Consider the following 18,769-nt stretch of genomic DNA (forward strand, 5'->3'; position numbering starts at 1 on the left):
TTCTAAATAAACATGATCATGACTAAATTATAGAACGATAGCTTTACAAAATTGAATAGTTAGAAAATTCCAGATAAAACTATGATTGTAATTTTATGTGGTTGAGACAAAACGCGACAAAAATATTTTTATGAAATACATTTTGATTTATTATCGAATCACAATGCAATAGTACATTCATTCATGAGGAATATACGATATGAATGAATACTGCAACTGATTTTCATGAGACATGATATCAATGATTGTTGCAGAAATATCTTCCAATGATTGCATCATGATAGAATTGGAAAGTTAAAGAAAATGGTGAAACATTAGTTAAATAAGAAAATATACAAGATCAACAGTTAATGAGTTTCAATCAAAAATGCTTGTCCATACTGAATAATAAGCCTAAATTACAGTTTTGGTGAACACGTGCGACCAAAAACATAAACAAGCAAGCCTTTAATTGGAATCATCAATATTCTTACTTGAGTTTCACCATGTAAACCACACGATTTTGCTTTTAACAATGTACTTGTACTTAATGAGGTGTTTCAATGAAAAAATTGGTGCAAAATTGATGTAATAGCTAAAAAAAATTACGACGCATTTAATGTTTTAGAAAGACTAACAAGAAATAATAGGATTGCAGTGTTTAAATAAATTCTTTTACTATGCTAATTTGATTAACAAGATTAGATCAAATAAAGGTCCAAACTACTGATAGTTGGGTTGAGAGCCATATCGCATACGACAGTCCTTGAGAACTTGGTTAAAACCTTCACACAAGGAAATGTCTGATTGCTCCTGAGTACAGTTGAGGAATTGTCGGAGCTCCAATGAACAAGGTGTTTGTTGTTGTTGTTGCTGTGCTGGTTGGTATTGTTGTTGAGGAGCAGCTTCTTGAGCTGGGGCAACATCATTTCCACCGGAGAATGCACCTGTGAGAGCATGGCCTACGGTATGACCAACAGCAGAACCAATAGCTACTCCACCAGCAGTGGCAGCCATTTGAGCCATAAGACCAGGACCTTGTTGCATAGGCATTCCAACCTGAGCTGGTGCTGGAGCAGCAGGAACTGGTGCTCTTTGAGGGGGAGCAGCCATTGGAGTACTTCTTCGACCCATTGGTGAGGATCTTCCTGGAGATGCGCTTCTTCCTCGTCGTGCCATTTTATAACTACACAACAAGATAAAGGGAAAAGAATTATCTCACTTTATTATTTAAATGTATTATTTTAACGAATAATCGGTCAAAAAAATAATAAACACTTACCAAAATACAATTAGAAGATCAAATTTAATTTACAAACAACACAAAAAAAAGAAATGTATTGGGTCACCTTGATGAATAGAAATTGTAGTGCACACTTTTACGTAACCTTATTGACTGAACAAAATCTCTTCATGCATTTACTTATAAAGCTCATAAGATGGCGCTGTTTAATCAGAAAATTCTGGAATTGTTAAAAATAAATCGTCAGTTCATTTGAACTAATTGTTATTATTCCTTAAAATTTTTCAGTTTCACCAGATCTGATCAAAGTTGTCTTTTTGCCAAATTTGAGATTGTCCATCGTGATCTTGTTTACAAGAGTTGTGATTTCTTACTCTGAAACAATCCTTGTAACGTAACATAATAAAATGGATAATTAGGCAAAGAAATATGAGGAGCAATAAGTTGACCACTAATGGTTATGAAACGATAATTGAGAACACAAATTTCTTTAATTTAAATTGAAGATTTGAGGTCATTTTTGATTGCAAAATTTTTTGTATGATTCATTTCATTTGCGAAATATGTTGTATTTATCAGCTGCTGCTGGACATTCTTTGTCAGTGTTGACATGACCCCATTGATGACATTTTATACATTTGACATTTCGAACAATCTTGGCTAAAAAATTTGATGCATTCAATTTATATATTGAACATTTTATAGATATAGATTGTTGTTAAAAGGAGTCTGTACAATATTAAATTTGATATTGACGATGGTAGCTGTCAATATTCAAAACGTCTTATGAAACTCGAGACAGCCTCATAAATGACATACAAGTTGCATTAGATTTATTCATAGTCTCATTTAATATATTCATTAATGGATATCATTTAGACTTCTTGATTTTAGTTAACTTTTCAATGCTACTTCCAGATTTTGTTTGAACTTTTGTTTCTTGTTGCGATGAAATTGAATTCATGAAATAGTTCCTAAATTTTGAAGAAAAGTAAAAAAAGATAAGGCAGATGAGAGATGTTAATACTATGTTGATTTCACTTGGTAAAAAACATTTTCTAATAGCATAAGCATCTGGAGAAATAGAAAGAAGCAGGAAGTTAGGATCCTGTCTGTTTCTCCAACTGAATGAAGCTACGGTCCACTCTTCAGCATCATATTTTGTGTGATTCACAACACATCCAGAATGAATATGGCCATTAAAGATTAAGCGAGGTTTGAATTTACTCAAAAGCATTTCCGAAACTTTAGGTGATAGACACTCAAGACCAGGATTAAATTCATGAAATCTGTCCTTCCCCTTTTGAGAATCAATTTCATGACAAATATCGTCATTTTTTCGGTAAAGTGGGAAATGTTGTAATATGATTGGTCTTCCAGGTAAATCACTCTTCTTGAGACTATCTTCAACACGGAGCAAATTTTCTTTAGTTTCTTGGACTAGATCAAACCCATCACCTTCGATAGCCATGCTGTTTATTGTAATAAATTTGATACCTTTAACAGTCGTGATATCAGCTAGGCTTGAGTTGAAGGCTTTTTCCCATCTTTTACGTAAATATGGATAATAAGCGACACGATCATGAAATCCAATATCATGATTGCCAACAATGAAAATTTTTTTAGTTTCTTCGGTCATTGGAAATGTTCTTTTAAAACGTTCAACATATTTGTTGAAGTCGTCTTGATCAACTGTGAGTCCCTCGTCCAATAAATCTCCCAGAAAGATGACCATCTCAGGTTGACGTAATTTTACAGCGGTTTGAAATGCAATTGACATTTCCCATTCACGAACAAATTGATCAACTGGGTGTCCCTTTCGTTTTCCCAAAAGATGAACGTCAGTGAGAATCATGACTCGAAGCCATTTATCATCTTTACAGTCAGGACACGGCCAATCACATGGATAAATTGAAGTGAAATGCAAAAGGAATAGATTAAGAAGCAGAATCAGCAGGCAAATGATCGACCAAGAAATCAGCTTGAAAAAAGCTGAGAACAAAAACTTCATGATTCCAAAACAAATCAGTTGATAGCAGGAATCATATAGGCAGTATTAAACTGCAAAGAAAGTTAAAATGTTGAATCAAATTAAAATAAAATCAATAAAACACTAAGAGCTCTGCAAAAAGAGCTGAAATAAATGATAAACTTACCATGACAACAGCTTGAATCGAGATTTTGAGATTCAATCGTAAATATTAATCGTGATAAACTGAATACACTTTGGTAAAGTACAACTGAGATCAGCTAAATTATCAGAATGGAATTAATTGCAATTTAAATAACAAAAACAACATAAACAAAATTTTCACACAGACTCTAAACAGTCTTTTACAATCAGTCCTATCGATAGTCAACTTTTGGCTATTTCGCGAGCACTTCCAATGAGTAGCTGTATTTGCTGAGCTATTATGAAGTCTTTGTGTACCGAGTAAAATTAAAGTTCGTTTAGGATGACGTTCATTTATATTTTCATAATGATTCCGCCGATTTAATCTGCAAAAATTGCTATCTCACGATTAGAATGATTGATATCCATTTCCAAGTTCATTTGAACTAATTGTTATTATTCCTTAAAATTTTTCAGTTTCACCAGATCTGATCAAAGTTGTCTTTTTGCCAAATTTGAGATTGTCCATTGTGATCTTGTTTACAAGAGTTGTGATTTCTTACTCTGAAACAATCCTTGTAACGTAACATAATAAAATGGATAATTAGGCAAATATGAGGAGCAATAAATTGGCCACTAATGGTTATGAAACGATAATTGAGAACACAAATTTCTTTAATTTAAATTGAAGATTTGAGGTCATTTTTGATTGCAAAATTTTTTGTATGATTAATTTCATTTGCGGAATATGTTGTATTTATCAGCTGCTGCTGGACATTCTTTGTCAGTGTTGACATGACCCCATTGATGACATTTTATACATTTGACATTTCGAACAGAGATTCCGAAAGGTTTATCAGTAATGGATTGGTTACCTTTGGAGAAACTTTCACGAGGTGCATTCCTTTGCCATTTAAATTTAAATTCTGGTCCGTCTTCTTCTTTTTTGCTGCTTCCAGGTGGGGCATTGTACATAAAGCTCAATTCCATCTTAGGGTCATCTTTGTTCAGAAGTTTTCTGTTTTTATGAGCTTCTTGCTCTTTATCGTACAAGGTTTGTAGTTCCTTTTGTTTTTCCAACTCAAATTTCTTCTTTTGTTCAGCAATCCAAACCTAAATGAATTAAAGAAAAATTGAAATGTCATAAGATATTCGATTGAAAAGATCGATTGATTATGAGTGCAAATTCAAAACATAATATTACTTACCCTCCTAATGTTGTCACGGGATCCAGGATGAAATGGCTTTTTACACATGAAATTAGTGTAACCTTTGCCCATGTTGATAAACGATGATTTATGGATTAAAACTAAGACCAAAAATAATAAACAATCGTACGGTTGACAAGAACAAGTTTGACAAATGTAGGCCTAAGAACTGATAAGCTTGAAAGAGTAAATTTGTTTATGAAAAGCTGTTTACAAAGCCAATGAGAACCATAAAGACAGATAAAAGCGGTCTATTTAAATCTCTTGATTAGTATAATGGTTAGGGAGACTTCCATAAGATGGCGATGCAGCATATATTGTTTCAAAAACATTAAACTATAATTTGTGATTGTTTATGATTGTTTACTAACACGTTTATTAAATTTTTACGATTTTAAGATGTCTACTAGCAATTTAATAAATTGTGCTGCATCTTTGTTTCGTTTCCAGCAGATTGCAGTTCGGTGTCCAAAGATTAATCTGAAGGTCAGAAGTCTACATGATGTGCCCGAATTCAGAAGTGTTTATAGTTTGGATAAAATTTATCCAAAAAGCGATTTAAATAGTCTTAAAAATGTAGAGGTATGCTTCGTCGATGTAAACACTGATAATATTTACATTAATTTATATGAATGTTTTATGTTTTAGGCACCTAAGCTGTCTGAAAAATTTACTGGTTATATTCCCATGGATAAGCTGACAATAACAAGAGTGAGAGCGAGTAAACCAGGTGGACAGAATGTTAATAAAAAGAATACCAAAGTTACCATATCATTTAAATTATCTGAAGCAGATTGGATTCCGAATCCAGTTAGAGAAAAATTAGCATTACTGGTAAGTTTACAAAGTATTAAAATATCAAGAGTTTTCGATAATGTATTTGCATTTATGAAATTACGCTTTTTAAATTATCTGACGATTAATTTTATTATTTTTGTTTGTTTCTCACTATCATCTTAGCACAAAAATACAATAAACAAAGAAGGCGAATGGATAATAAGATCAGAGAAAACAAGAACCAGTGCTCTCAATTTAGCTGATTGTCTGGATAAATTAAGAGTTTATATTACAGAAGCTGAAGAATCTCTTCCCGTTCCTGTGGACCCGATAACATTAGAGATGAGAAGAGCAAGATATGAAAAAGCTGCACAAGAAAGATTGAAACAAAAGCGACATCGATCAATGGTTAATCGAATGAAAACTTATGCTTATCATGCCGATGAATAAAATAGTCAAGGTTTAACCGAATTTTTTTATGAACAAAACTAGTTTAAGAAGTCATTGTAATTAACAGGATAAAAAAGAAAGAAACAAAGTTAAACAATAATTGATGCAACAAAATTTCAATCACTGAATAAAATGACATCTTTGAAATGAAGTAATCAAGAATTAGTTTGTCTAGTTTTGATCATATTGGGATTAAAAAAGCAATAATGCATAATGGTTGAAATTTATAAATTAAATTAACTGGTTATCTCTCCTTGATGTATTAGTAATCAAAATGGTTCCTCTTGAAGCTGGTCTAGATCCTTATTCGTCTCTCATCTCTTTCACAGTTTTGTAAGTTGAAAATATAAATCTTTGAGCCTTGAAGCTCAGTAATCAAAAACTTTGTGAATTTTTCATGTTTTTTATTGTCCAAATTGAGTGAGACATGGTATGAGTTGTGAATGTATATATATATTTTACGTCAGTGAGAGGTTTATATGGTTGATTGGCTCATTCATGGTGAAAGATATAATTGAATACGTTTAATGTCATACATTGATATTGTGTGTCTTCTCTTTGTGACTGTTAAGTCCATGCTTCCACGAGAATTTTTTACCACATAAATCACACTCAAATTTATTACGGTAGTAAGAATGGATCTGCATGTGTCGCTGGAGATTACGTTTTGCGGTGAAACCTTGATGGCATATATGACATTGAAACCTTTGAACTCCTTGAAAAGCGAAATTAGAAGGCGATCCATCAGAACTGGTTGTATTGGATTTGCGTCCTTTCCTACCACCACGGCTTGTTTGCGCTGCAGTTTCCCCACCCTCATGCGGTACCAGACTTTTTGTTGCATTAACTTCCGATAATCCTTTAACTTTAAGGCTTTCGGCGCTTTTCAAAACGGATGCTAATTGTTCTTGCGGTACAAAAACTTCTCCTCGATAAATAAATTCAACGATGGCGCGTAAATCGGCAAATGGCATGTCTTTCATAATAACAACTGGATATTGGTATGGGTTAATGAATTTGCTGAAGATATTCTTGAAATATGATGAACACGCGCTAAGAACCATTTTATGGGCTCTAATACTACCATCACCACAAGAGAGTGTAACATCTACCATTGATTCCTCCTTAAACATTCTCTCAAAGTGTTCTGACATGTCAGTTGAATGATTGTTTCGACGAAGACAGAAGGCTTGAGCCGACATAGGTGGTATTGAGGCTGAAGCTTCAGGAGCCGCAGCCATGGTGTGATGGAAGAAAAACCGATTAAATAAAATTGATAAATTAATTTAAAGATAAACCGATTGTTAAATCGATTACCATTCAGAATTCAGTAAACAAAAGTGAGAGAGACGGGGGAAAAAGTGGAGGGGTAACAAAAATGGAGACTGTTGGGAGAAATTTAGCGTTGAAATCAATGGTGGAAGGAGTGAAGAGAGAGAGAGTAGCACGACACTGATTCACTGAAAAGTTAGTTACATTTTCAAACTGCGAGGTCTCCACAGGTGAGAGAGTTCAATAGCAAGACAATCATAATTAACCATTTAACTTGATGGTCAATCTATTCACTAATTGTCCAACTAATGTCGCCCTCGGGGTCAAGTAATATTAAAAAAATTATAACACTGAATCCTATTCTCGTGCAATCTCTTGGTTAAAATGAAATACTCTTACTCTTACTATTTACTCCATCTGTTGTCCTGTATGTTACTTTGTATAAAAAACCGGGTAACTTGAAGTTCACTTTGAGTGAGATTTGAAAAAATGCGGCTTTTAACTTCTATAGTTGTTACCATGAAAACCTTATGATTGAAAAATTCATTTTATTCTGTCCTTGATTTGTTCTCTGGATTTTATCCTTAATTTATTTTTTGGTCAGATATTTTTCGGTGTATTTGCATTTTATTAAATTGTTAATTAGTCAACATGTTCGTCAACTTAACCCGTGGTTATGCTTCTGTTGCTACTTCTGCTATGATTAGACCACCAATTGGTTTTTTTGGAGTTGATGGTAAATATACGAATGCCCTTTACTCAGCTGCTTCCAAAACACAGAAGATTGATGCTGTTTCACAGGATTTGAACAAATTGAAGGATGCCTATCAAAAAGATGCTAAATTCCGAGATTTCATGATTAACCCGTTGATTAAGTCATCTGTCAAGAAAGAGATTTTGAGCAAAGTATTACCCGAAAAGTTCAAGACTTGTGATTTAACTAATAATATGGTCGCTATCATGGCTGAAACTAACAAACTCAAGTATTTGCCTCTGGTAGCTGGTAATTTTGCTAAAATTATGGCTTTTATTCGCGGAGAGCTTGACTGTACCATCATCACTGCTAAACCATTGACTGATCAGAAGATGAAACAAGAATTAGAGGCCATCTTGAAGAAATTCACCTCAAAAAAGCTTACCATCGCAACTAAGGTCGATCCTTCCATTATCGGTGGTGTCGTTGTTGATTTTGGAGGAGAACATTACATTGATATGTCGGTGAGGAGTAAGCTCAAGTTCTACACTGATGTTCTAAGAGAAAGTGTCTAACCTCGAATCGGAATAGATGAATATAAACCATCCTTAATAGTCAAAAGCTAAGGTCAAGTTAAATCAATTGAAAATTTTTTTCTTCAACTCGTTACTACAAGTGTGTTAATTGTACAGATGAGCTTTCAATTAGCATGATGTTGTAGCTGTTGCTAACAGTTACTTTAATGTTCTGATTTGGAATAAAATGAGAATTAAAATCCCAAAACTGGTTACCTTTCGCTCCATTTTATGTTTATCTGTTAAAGGGCAAGAGACAACAGTCAACAGAAAACTAAACCATCAAGTTAATCCAGTTTTGGAATGAAACTGTTTTAAGCAATTTCTTAAATTAAACTTGAATAGGGACAGGGCAACTGAGTAATGAGGCAGTGGGAGAAAGATGAGGTTATGTATTCATCATTTATACCTAACTTCATCTATTTCTTACTTAACCCTGTCAGCTTTGATTTTCTTAAATTATTTGGGTCACCGGGGTAAAGCACATTAATTAGTATAAAAAATTTAGTCAAATTAAAGACCGTTGGGCACTCAATTAACTAGTTATTACTCAAATAAAAGTATACAGATATAAGAAACGCTGGCCTGTTTATTAATATAAATAAAAATATTATCTAAGTTTCATAAACAATTTAATTGGCAACTTGGTTTAATTTTGATTGTTGGTTGATTCGAGTTAGATTAGAGTTTAGATTTGATTTTCAGAATTGATACATGAAAACAATTCATTCAGTCACGCTAAGAAATTAAAAAGGAAAATATTAAACGGAGTCTCAGATTGTGGAAAAAATTGTTACATTTTTTTCATTTTATATTTTTCAATATTAATTTTATATTAACAACAATTAATTTATATCAAACTAGCAAATTCAGTGCAAAGTATTCACTAAATTTCTCGAGAGTTGAAAAAAAACGTTAACAATAATTGGTCGCATAACAAAATATTGTTTCTCTAAATGTTTCTCTGCATTTTTTTGCACCATATAATTGATTACGAGTTTGTTTTGTATTGAAAGGTCATCAAACACGCACATCGTATAATAATGTAACCAATTATTATATATAAATAAAAATCTGATTAACATGATTTTGGCAAAAATTTGTCGTGTTTGTTGATTTTTGTTCAAGTTGCAAAAACTAAGATATTGGTGATGCCGGTGATTGTGTTGTAGATGAAGATGTTGAGTTTGTTGGTGACAAATCTTTATCAATGCATGATGAAACTGGTACCCTTTTATATTCTCTTCTGAACAAATTATCAATTTTATCAAGATAGTAAGTTCCGGGGAAAAGGTTATCAATGGGGCCTTTAGGTGTATAAGGGCACAAGTGGTGAGTCTCCTCTCTAAGTTTAAGAGTTTCAACGAATGATGCAGGTGCTATCTTATTTCGGCGTTTCAGTTGTACTGATACATCTTTGATTCCGTTATAAAGTCTTTCCAATGGTGAATTTGTTGACACGTCAGGTGAAATTTGTAAACAAAACATTGAAGCAGCCATTCCGGATCCGTACGAGAATAATAGTATTCTTTTACCAGCGATATCTTCCAAAGGTTTGCTATTGAAATGAGAAAAAAGTGAAAATTCAATAAGAATTGATTTACTTCAATATAATGGTAATGCTAATTATAAATTGTTATTTGAGCCGAAAGGCATAGGAATAAAGAAACAAGGAAGCAAGAGAGATTCCAAAAATGGATTTTTGAATGCATCTTTTGGCATTTCACCCATTTTTTTCTTGTCAAGTGTGTTTTGAGATGATAGAAAAAAGGAAGATAAAGAAGGAAGACGGTTCATGGGTCAGCCGTGAGCAAAAATCATGTTGATGATGAGCAAGGTCATCAAGATGTTAAGGACATGATAAAGAGTATAAGAGACGGGAAAGGGGCCTGTTTTATCATGCAAGGAAAGAAAGAGAAAGATAAAGAGGAGAAGAAGAAGAAGAAGAGATAAAAAGTCTCATTACCTGAGGAAATAAGAAACAAGGCAAGAATAGAGTGAAGCAGTGTACATGTTACCAACTTGGGTTGCTAATAACAATGATGATTGAGTTTTCTGCTTAAACAGTTCGGAAGATTGAGAGATGAAATGTTTCTCTAAATCTCTATCGAAATAAGTTTCTTCCAATTTTATTTTGCGAAATTTTTCACATCCTTTATGGTATCCATCATAGTCAGGATTGTCTTCACGAAGAAATTCATTCAATGATAAACGAGCAACCGATTTTTGAACCAATTTACAGTAAGGCGAATGGAATAGAAGACCATCAAAATCTTGAAGTCTCATCTTAACATCAAGTTTGCTGTCAATCAATTTAGGACTTTTAACATCACCATTAAGGCCACCATTGACACTTTTAACCTGACCAGCAACAACAGCATTAGCAGAAGCAGCCTCTTTACGCAAGACATTCTCATACTTAGAGGTAAATAGTTGATAACAACGGTCAACTGCTTGCGTGTAACAAATTATAGATTGTTTACCTTCAACAACCGGATACTCGGAATCCATATGAGGCTTGTAGAAATCGTAGGTATGCGCCATGTGAGTAGCTCGTGCTCCTCGAACAAAAGATAATGGCGCATTAGGTCCTACGAGCATAGCTACAGCACCTGCTCCACCAGTGGGACGAGCACTACCGGATGCATAGATGGCTATATCACCGGCGACTACGAGAGCATATCTTCCATCCCAGGAGCTTGATTCAATCCAATTGACTGCTGCAAAAAGCGCTGCTGTTCCTCCATAACATGCATTTGTTGTATCAACACCTTCAACATCCCCATTACCTGATTCCTCGAAAAGTTGCATCAAAACGGATTTCACAGATTTAGATTTGTCAACTAATGTTTCGGTACCCACCATGAGAAAACCAATATCTTTAGGAGAAACACCCGTTTTCTCAAATAATCGATGGGTAACTGTTAAACAGAGAGATTGAATATCCTCTCGATCTGAACAAAAGCCCATCCGAGTTTGACCCAAACCAATAGTGTATTTACCCTCAGATACACCATCGTATTTTTCCAATTCAGTTTGATCAACGTAGACGGAAGGGAAGTACATTTCGAGAGCCAAAATACCTACATCATTTGTTCGTTGTGAATGTTGCTGGAGATTGGGATGAACATGACCATTTGTTGTTATAGTTGATGTAATTGGTGGTAGTGTGGATGGCCCGTTAATCTTGGGTCCACCATTGGTAACACAGTTGGTAGATTGAGAAGACATCGATATTAATTTAACTAAACAATAAAAATCCGCTGAATTGACGAGAGTATAAGTTTGTTGACTTAATCTCACTTTTTTTTGCTAAACAAAGCTGATGGAACTGTAGGATCGATTGTATAACTGAGGTTATTTTGAGAACAAACAGATTTCACGAAGACAGGTTCAGTACTGAAAATATATCGGTAAGTCAGTAGTGTATTTGATTAGCACTCAGAGAGAAGGAAGATCTGAGTGAATGAGTGAGTAAGAGGTGGTAACTATCATGAGGAAGAGAGTAAGAAAATAAGAAGGGAGAATGGAGAGAAGCAGAAAAAAGGAGAAAAAGAGGGTAAGACTAGATGGTTGAAAAAAAGGGAAGAGGGAAAGGTTTAGGTTTTCTTTATGATCTTGATCAACATCTCTGATCAGCTTCATTGATGCTAATCAAGATAAATATAATAATGACCACAATCTAAGTACTTGCTGTTTCATCTCCATCCATTTACTATCCATGTGATTATTCAATGATATCCAAACAAAGCTGACGAATCTGTGGCATGTTTACTTCCACAGAAATGAGGAAAAGATGAGCAACAACATTACATCAGATTTTCAATTTAACAATTTTCCCTATTCCATATTGATGATTTCCTGAATTTTTAACTGCGCTTTTTTATTTAAAATTTTATATCATTTCAATTAGTAATTAATTTATAAGCAAACGAGTTAGAATTGAAATACTTTTCTGAACAAGATGGCTTGTTATTTCATTTGTAATCTGAATGGAACAGCATTTCCATATCCAGGATATATTTTCTGTTTTACAATTGTTTGACTCGACTTTAGGATTATCAATCTACATAACTGTTCAGATATTAATCAACTACTGTACTTGAAAATCATGGCGAGTTTGACTGATGGAAACTATTCGCTGAACAATGTTATTTGAAAATTATCATCTCATAATTATCACTCCAACATTATTAAATAGCAAACAAATAAATTGAATGAATTAAAAACAAGAGTTTGTATTTGTCTCAACCTTCATGAAAATTAATGGGAAAACAAAGATCTTAAGTTGAAATGAAATTACCTTTGAAATATCAATTCAAAATATGATCAACGTCAACCGTAAATTGTTGAATAACAATTTGGTTAGATTTTTAATGGTTTTCATTTTTACTATTTTATTATCTACACTTTTAATGCGATTTCAAGATATAACACAGTTAAAGACCAGGAAAATTGTCTCTGATGTGACTCGGTTTGCTTATTAAACATCGTAATCTATTGAATTGTAAACAAAAGTTCGGTATTTAATTACAAATATAAATTAATTAGTATTAATTGAGTAAATGAGAATTATCTTAACCAACGTTGATCTGAGCAAAAATATGAGAAATTTCCTTGATTCCTAAATAAAACGCCACCAATGTAAATCACAAGGTGATAACAATTGATCTACATTTTTAATTCGCTTCCTTAAAGCTCGTAATTTAAATAATATCCACAAAACAATTTACAATTTATGACTTATTTTGTGTTAGTTTTGCTGTTTTAGTTTGTTGATCTTCAGTTTTCGGTACAATTACACTTTCATTTTCCCAGACACTGATTAGATTAAAATGTCCAAGGTTCAATATTAAACTTTCCTTAATATGGTTAATTAGATTTCTATTAACCTACTCAGATATTCAACTTGTTAGATCTTGATCTAAGTTGTTGATCAAAGATTGATGTACAATCAATGCTTTTAAAATCAAAATAAATCTGACTCAGACTGAAAATGTTCAATCCTTCAGGCCTGATGGAACTCTTGAATTTGGTTTTGACATTGAATAAAAACAATCTAAAAATATGGTTTGTTGTTCCTTTAGCTGTCAATAGTGTTATTAATAATGATTGTAAATTGCTGAAGATTTGTTGTTACTATGTATATTTCCCTGTCATTTATGGGAAATTGGAAAACAAAAATTATCATTTAAATTGAATGGTATTGGAAATTTTTGCTGAACGGATCTGAAATGTAGTTAAGATTACAGGAATCTTTCAAAGCGTCTAATACGAAAAAAGAATGACAACTTTCAATTTAAGCACTACATTTGTTTGATTGCTTGTAAATTAGTCGTCAATTAACTAAAATAAATAGTCTTCTATTAATACTGTTTAAAAAGTACAATATTCAATGTTCAAATTTGGAGCTATTCTTACTCTCAAACTCCATCTGTTGAGAGTAAATAATTAACTTGATCAGATGTTTTTTAAATGAATTTATCTAAACCTGTAATCCATCACTGATAGTTTAGTTAATTAATTTTGTTTTATCTGTGGAAATATTCCTTAATACTTAATTCTTGTGTTCCGGTGTTTTATTTATATATCAAATTTTAGTATTTTTTGTTATTCAGAATGAGTGCAACCAATTCTTCTCAAGTCAGACATGGTACAAATGGCCAATTCAGTATAAAGAAGCACAAGTTTGCTCTCAATTTCAATTCCAGGTAATATCTCGTTTATTCTGTTTGACATAACTCTGAAAACTAATTTAACTGTTATATCTTTGATAGAGTTAAAAGTGATAAAGCTGAACTAGGATCACCTCCTGGTTATGTGACCAATGCCCAATTCAATGTACCAGTTGTAGAGCCAAGCGATGTTAATCTTATTGTCAAGGTATTTTATTGCAATGAAATGAATAACTTACTATTACTTTTTAATTCATATTTCATAATTTTTGTCCATAGAAATCATGGGAAATCGCATCGGGACCAATTCGTCAGCTTCCTATGAATCTCTTCATCATGTATATGGCTGGTAACTCTATCTCAATTTTTCCAATCATGATGATTGGTATGCTTTTCCTGAAACCAGTGAAAGCTCTTTTACAAATTAATGCAAGTTAGTAATCAACTTTTTTAACAGAAAAACCAAAACTAGCTAAAATAAGCTTATTAACCTTTTTTATTTTATTACCATTTATTTTCAGCATTCAAGCTTATTGAAGGAAATCAATCGCTTTTTCAAAAATTCGTCTATCTATTGGGAAATTTACTCTGTCTTGCTTTGGCTCTTTATAAATGTCAATCTATGGGTTTGCTGCCCATACATCCTTCAGATTGGCTTGATTTTGTAGAGCCACAGCCTAGAATTGAATTCTCGGGTGGTAGTTTGTCTCATTAAAAGTAAATTAAACTAAAAACAATCGTTTACCGTCTTGCTTCTCATCTTTTGATCAAATATGCGAACGAATCATCAAAATTACGAACTTTTTTTGTGAATCACAAATATAAGAAAAGAGTGTGGATTAAGTTAAAGCAACCCAACTTTACGCAAATTACAAACACATAACAATTATCGGTGAATTGAAAATTTTGTCCATAAATCGAAGCGCTGTTGCTGTATGGTAACAGAAAATTTCAATGAAAGTTCATCTTCTTTATTAGATCATTTATAATCACAGAAAAATATGTGTTGACAAGAACTATCCACTCATACCTGAAACAAGAGCATGTTGCTGTCAGTCGAGCTTTGAACTTAGAAAGCGATTTGTAAAAGCTGTTGGTTATGTCGATCTGCTAACTGGACAAATGAACTCCATTTTCAAGTCCTACAAAACCACCAAAACAGTCTCAACTCTTGACTTGAGAGTCAATGTTTTCGTAAAAAGTTTCTCGATGCTTCTCGAGTGTTGAACATGAACTAGCAAATCAATTAGCAATCTCTCTTATAAATAACAATTTTATCGACTAGATAATCAGATTAAGACCAGAATCAGATCACCCAATCACCGAATTCATATCAAATTAATCATATCATATCAACAATATCGTTTCAATTTTATAAAAAATGAATTGAAACGACTTTTATCGCAAAATTATATAACTTATCTTGTTCATTTGACAGCTATATTACATATTGACTCATTTTGAATTTTGGACAAAACTGTAAATCAAGATGATGACTCTTGGTGATCAGTGATCACAATTGAGTGCAAAATAGTACCAAAGGTAACTTTGACATTTTCCAATCAAATAATTTAAAATCTTCTGCTATCATCAATCATCAGGCAGGAAACAGTCTTTGAAAGTGGGTATAATGAATCATCAATGTTCATCATAAACAGTAGTTTCTTTGTATATCAAAGTAACCTTAAAGATAAAGTTACATTAAAATTGTTGGAGGTTACGAAAGACATTATACAAATGACCAAACAATAAATGTTGCCCATCACAGTTTTGGACATCATTAGTCGTTTTCATGAGCAAAATTCACTTCAAATGGACACATTATAAAACTCTGTAGCATAATAAATCCAGACTTTTGCTTAGACTTTCAATGCTATTCATTACTTTTAGATAACCACATATCTTTTGACCTTTTTTGAGTTAATTGTCTAAAAATTTCCAATTATATTCTATCGCTAATTAGCTAAAATTAGCTAATACTGATACATAAGTTTTTCATCGTAAGTTAAACACGGCAAATAATTTTAAAGGTAATTCAAATCAGGTTCATCCAGATCTTTCTACTCACAGTTGGATGTTTCAATTGTAATAAATGAAATTCATCGGAAGCAAACAATGTAATGAAGCAATTTCATGAACAAAGTTTAATTTTTTCTTAGCCTGTATATGGAAAAGATTAAGATATAATCTTACAAAGGGAGTTATCCATTTTATCCTTTAATGAACCGTTCTGATAACTTGCAAGTTAAGGGGTTAAAAGTCATTCAGTCATTGTTCTGGGTTTCAAATTAAGACCAGTGAGCACAATGCAAGTACAAAAATCAATCTGTGAAAATCAAAGGTTGTTTGACAATGGAATTAACTATGAACAACTAATCTTTGAACAGTTGTATTGAAACCCTGAACCTGCTTAATTGTTGGACTTTAACCATGAAAAAATTATTGCCCTTGAGAAGCTGAAACTGGTGATCATAGAATCAGAGAAGAAAAGTAAGATTATCAAATAAATCAATGAAATCTGTTCAACCATTGTTACATCAATCCCTTTCTAGACAAAAAATTACCTTTTCTTTCTAATCGTGTCGATGAAACAATGAATATCACTTTCAGGATCATTATCTGGTGATTAGGTTAATAGACTGATCATAGTGAAATGATTTAGGTAGATTTATCAATAATCATGGCTTAACCAAAAGTATATAAAGATTGATCAAGTTGAAAAATAATATAACAACACAATTGAAATTGAATCAAGTGACTTGTCCACTCACAACAACCAGTTAAAAAATATCAAAATGTACACTTCAATGATCTTCTTGTTCGCCCTTGTTGGCTCTTCTTTCGCTGGAATCGTTGATTTCAAGCCTTGCGGTGAGTTAATTCAATTTCATTATTTTGATTTTCCTTCCAAAGCTTCATTACTAATTACATGTTTTACAATTTTACAGAAGGTTCTGTCAACGTACCTCAAGTTGTTTTAATCGATGGATGTGAAAGCTTCAGCTGTGATTTATCTGTTGGCCAAACTGTCAATGTTCAACTTGAATTTGTTTCACCATCCAATGCTGCCACAGTTCAAGCCGTTAGCAAAGTTGGTCAGGAATCATCTACTGCCCAAGCTTGTGGTAATGGATTAAACTGTCCACTCCAAGCTGGTGAATACTATGTCCACAAAGGTTCATTCACCGTTGGTAAATCCAGTGTTTCCTCAAAATCAATGACCTACCAACTCAAATCTGAGGACCAAACCTTGGTTTGCTTCACTTTCCCAATCACCGTTGCTTAAATGTGTTTTATACTCATTCAATATTGTGATCGATGTTTTGCGTTTTGTGAGTCAACAGAATGAAATTTATCGATTAAAATAAACGTCTATTTTATAACATTTAAAACTGAGTCTTAACTTTTCTTGACAGAGTGTGATGTTGATTGTATTTTTCATGGTTTTGCGATAAAAAGTATTGGACTTGACAGAGTAAAAAGGAACAAATTGAGGGCAAAATTTTCAAGTGAATCAATTTTTTAATAATAAATTGACGTTTAATACATAGGTGGTAATTGTTTCTATAAAATTTACATAATTTCCATCACTTAATCATAAACCAGAAAGTAACAAAAATGCTAAAAAAGTGTTGGAAGATATTGAAATAAAAAAGTAATAAATAAAAATTGAAGATTCGTCATCAGCAACAGCAAATTCATCTTGGCATTAATAACATCAGGTGAGATCAAATCAGATCGAGTTAAAATTTTTGTCAGTAGACGATTTAATCACATTTGGTAAGCAAACTGATCAACACCAAAATCTCATAGATCTTTCACAACGGGTTGAGAGTTCTCGAGAAAAAGGGTTGATAAAGGATTCTTTTTTGCACCTCCATTTTGATAGTAGTGAATATCCAAGTAAAATCCATCCAGAAAAATAAGATACATATCCATTGGATGAAATGATATCAATGATTGTTGTTGCTGATGAGAAAAATTTGTAATGGTGACAAGGTTGGTCCTCCATTTTTGTGATGTTGATGATTACACGTTAAGTCTAAATATTAGTAAATTTATGTCCAAAAGACCAGTTCTAGATTTTCGCATTTCTGAAACAGAGGAAATAAACAAAACAATCATTAGTAAACGTTCTACAGGTAATAATCAAAAGAAAATATAAGTTCATCATGCTGATGATAATAAAATAAAGGAAATTGAACTTACTTTTTACATGCAAGACGAGCTTCAATGTATTTGAAAACAGTCCAATAGACTGGAATCACAAGGGATAAGAAGAAAAATGAAGTCAACATGGTGGAAGTAAATTGGTAATATTGAACACAATAAGTGAAAAATAATGTCACGGTGGTTAATTGAAGGTCCAAGTGAACAATGAGACACAATGAAAATTGATAAATAGTATTTGGTAAGTCAGTGTTTTATAAAGGTCAGTAATTGCAGAGTAAAGTGATCAAGTTGTTGGACTCTAGTGAACTGAGGATCAAACTGCAAACCAAGTCCCTTTTTGTTAACTAATCCTTTCCCCGCCTTTCCATATCTATTAAGATTCTCACTGTTTTATCTTAACATCAAGCTTGCTGAATAATCAAACGAAAGATAACAAAAGTATCAACAAAAGCAAACTAAAAGCGACTATGTTAATCATCACCATTACTAATAGTTTATCCATGAAGTCTAGAAGCTAAGAAATGTCAGATAAGCTTGAGAAGCTACCAAACAGATAAAAGAAAAGCAAGAAGCAAAACAGTAAGCTAAAGAATCAACCAAAGATAAGAAA

At 32.7% G+C, this 18,769-nt stretch overlaps 9 protein-coding genes and 1 long non-coding RNA gene across 11 annotated transcripts; 4 read left to right on the plus strand and 6 right to left on the minus strand.

Annotated features, from left to right (window-relative positions):
• Positions 1 to 639: 639 nt before the first annotated feature.
• Positions 640 to 1,367, minus strand: Chchd2 (Coiled-coil-helix-coiled-coil-helix domain containing 2). Its single transcript, XM_015939096.3, has 2 exons — positions 1,262 to 1,367; positions 640 to 1,165 (listed from the first exon to the last, which is right to left on the minus strand). The coding sequence occupies exon 2, from the start codon at positions 1,156 to 1,158 to the stop codon at positions 703 to 705; it is 456 nt and encodes a 151-aa protein (XP_015794582.1). The 5' UTR covers positions 1,159 to 1,165; positions 1,262 to 1,367; the 3' UTR covers positions 640 to 702.
• Positions 1,368 to 1,694: 327 nt separating this feature from the next.
• Positions 1,695 to 3,528, minus strand: LOC107371111 (metallophosphoesterase 1). 2 transcript variants are annotated; one of them, XM_015939092.3, is made up of 2 exons: positions 3,379 to 3,528; positions 1,695 to 3,227 (listed from the first exon to the last, which is right to left on the minus strand). In XM_015939092.3, exons 1-2 carry the CDS (start codon positions 3,379 to 3,381, stop codon positions 2,094 to 2,096), a joined length of 1,137 nt encoding a protein of 378 aa, XP_015794578.2. In that variant the 5' UTR covers positions 3,382 to 3,528; the 3' UTR covers positions 1,695 to 2,093. The 2 variants fall into 2 exon arrangements, with proteins under 2 accessions (XP_015794578.2, XP_015794577.2); XM_015939091.3 differs by having other exon boundaries at positions 1,695 to 3,283.
• A 464-nt stretch (positions 3,529 to 3,992) lies between these two features.
• On the minus strand, positions 3,993 to 4,727 carry LOC107371116 (corepressor of RBPJ and splicing regulator). Its single transcript, XM_015939097.3, has 2 exons — positions 4,544 to 4,727; positions 3,993 to 4,448 (listed from the first exon to the last, which is right to left on the minus strand). The coding sequence occupies exons 1-2, from the start codon at positions 4,613 to 4,615 to the stop codon at positions 4,071 to 4,073; spliced, it is 450 nt and encodes a 149-aa protein (XP_015794583.1). The 5' UTR covers positions 4,616 to 4,727; the 3' UTR covers positions 3,993 to 4,070.
• A 137-nt stretch (positions 4,728 to 4,864) lies between these two features.
• On the plus strand, positions 4,865 to 5,925 carry LOC107371113 (large ribosomal subunit protein mL62). The gene is made up of 3 exons (XM_015939094.3): positions 4,865 to 5,125; positions 5,192 to 5,377; positions 5,504 to 5,925. The coding sequence occupies exons 1-3, from the start codon at positions 4,943 to 4,945 to the stop codon at positions 5,768 to 5,770; spliced, it is 636 nt and encodes a 211-aa protein (XP_015794580.1). The 5' UTR covers positions 4,865 to 4,942; the 3' UTR covers positions 5,771 to 5,925.
• Positions 5,926 to 6,153: 228 nt separating this feature from the next.
• LOC107371112 (longitudinals lacking protein-like) lies at positions 6,154 to 7,459 on the minus strand. The gene has a single exon (XM_015939093.3). It carries the CDS (start codon positions 7,009 to 7,011, stop codon positions 6,301 to 6,303), a length of 711 nt encoding a protein of 236 aa, XP_015794579.1. The 5' UTR covers positions 7,012 to 7,459; the 3' UTR covers positions 6,154 to 6,300.
• A 137-nt stretch (positions 7,460 to 7,596) lies between these two features.
• ATPsynO (ATP synthase subunit O, mitochondrial) lies at positions 7,597 to 8,519 on the plus strand. Its single transcript, XM_015939095.3, has one exon. The coding sequence runs from the start codon at positions 7,694 to 7,696 to the stop codon at positions 8,309 to 8,311; it is 618 nt and encodes a 205-aa protein (XP_015794581.1). The 5' UTR covers positions 7,597 to 7,693; the 3' UTR covers positions 8,312 to 8,519.
• A 565-nt stretch (positions 8,520 to 9,084) lies between these two features.
• On the minus strand, positions 9,085 to 11,702 carry Hmgs (hydroxymethylglutaryl-CoA synthase). Its single transcript, XM_015939089.3, has 2 exons — positions 10,278 to 11,702; positions 9,085 to 9,869 (listed from the first exon to the last, which is right to left on the minus strand). The coding sequence occupies exons 1-2, from the start codon at positions 11,540 to 11,542 to the stop codon at positions 9,449 to 9,451; spliced, it is 1,686 nt and encodes a 561-aa protein (XP_015794575.1). The 5' UTR covers positions 11,543 to 11,702; the 3' UTR covers positions 9,085 to 9,448.
• A 2,089-nt stretch (positions 11,703 to 13,791) lies between these two features.
• Positions 13,792 to 14,720, plus strand: EMC4 (ER membrane protein complex subunit 4). The gene is made up of 4 exons (XM_015939087.3): positions 13,792 to 14,022; positions 14,089 to 14,194; positions 14,266 to 14,419; positions 14,508 to 14,720. The coding sequence occupies exons 1-4, from the start codon at positions 13,931 to 13,933 to the stop codon at positions 14,699 to 14,701; spliced, it is 546 nt and encodes a 181-aa protein (XP_015794573.1). The 5' UTR covers positions 13,792 to 13,930; the 3' UTR covers positions 14,702 to 14,720.
• A 2,003-nt stretch (positions 14,721 to 16,723) lies between these two features.
• Positions 16,724 to 17,378, plus strand: LOC107371105 (NPC intracellular cholesterol transporter 2). The gene is made up of 2 exons (XM_015939086.2): positions 16,724 to 16,857; positions 16,935 to 17,378. Exons 1-2 carry the CDS (start codon positions 16,782 to 16,784, stop codon positions 17,270 to 17,272), a joined length of 414 nt encoding a protein of 137 aa, XP_015794572.1. The 5' UTR covers positions 16,724 to 16,781; the 3' UTR covers positions 17,273 to 17,378.
• Positions 17,379 to 17,488: 110 nt separating this feature from the next.
• Positions 17,489 to 18,457, minus strand: LOC149093216 (uncharacterized). The gene is made up of 2 exons (XR_016199979.1): positions 18,196 to 18,457; positions 17,489 to 18,080 (listed from the first exon to the last, which is right to left on the minus strand). It is a non-coding gene; the product is annotated as an uncharacterized LOC149093216 (long non-coding RNA).
• Between the last annotated feature and the right edge of the window lie 312 nt (positions 18,458 to 18,769).

This window comes from Tetranychus urticae, chromosome 3 (genome assembly GCF_039701765.1).
Source record: "Tetranychus urticae isolate SD_2017Ah chromosome 3, NJAU_TeUrti_SD_1.0, whole genome shotgun sequence".
NCBI classification, from domain to species: Eukaryota; Metazoa; Arthropoda; class Arachnida; order Trombidiformes; family Tetranychidae; genus Tetranychus; species Tetranychus urticae.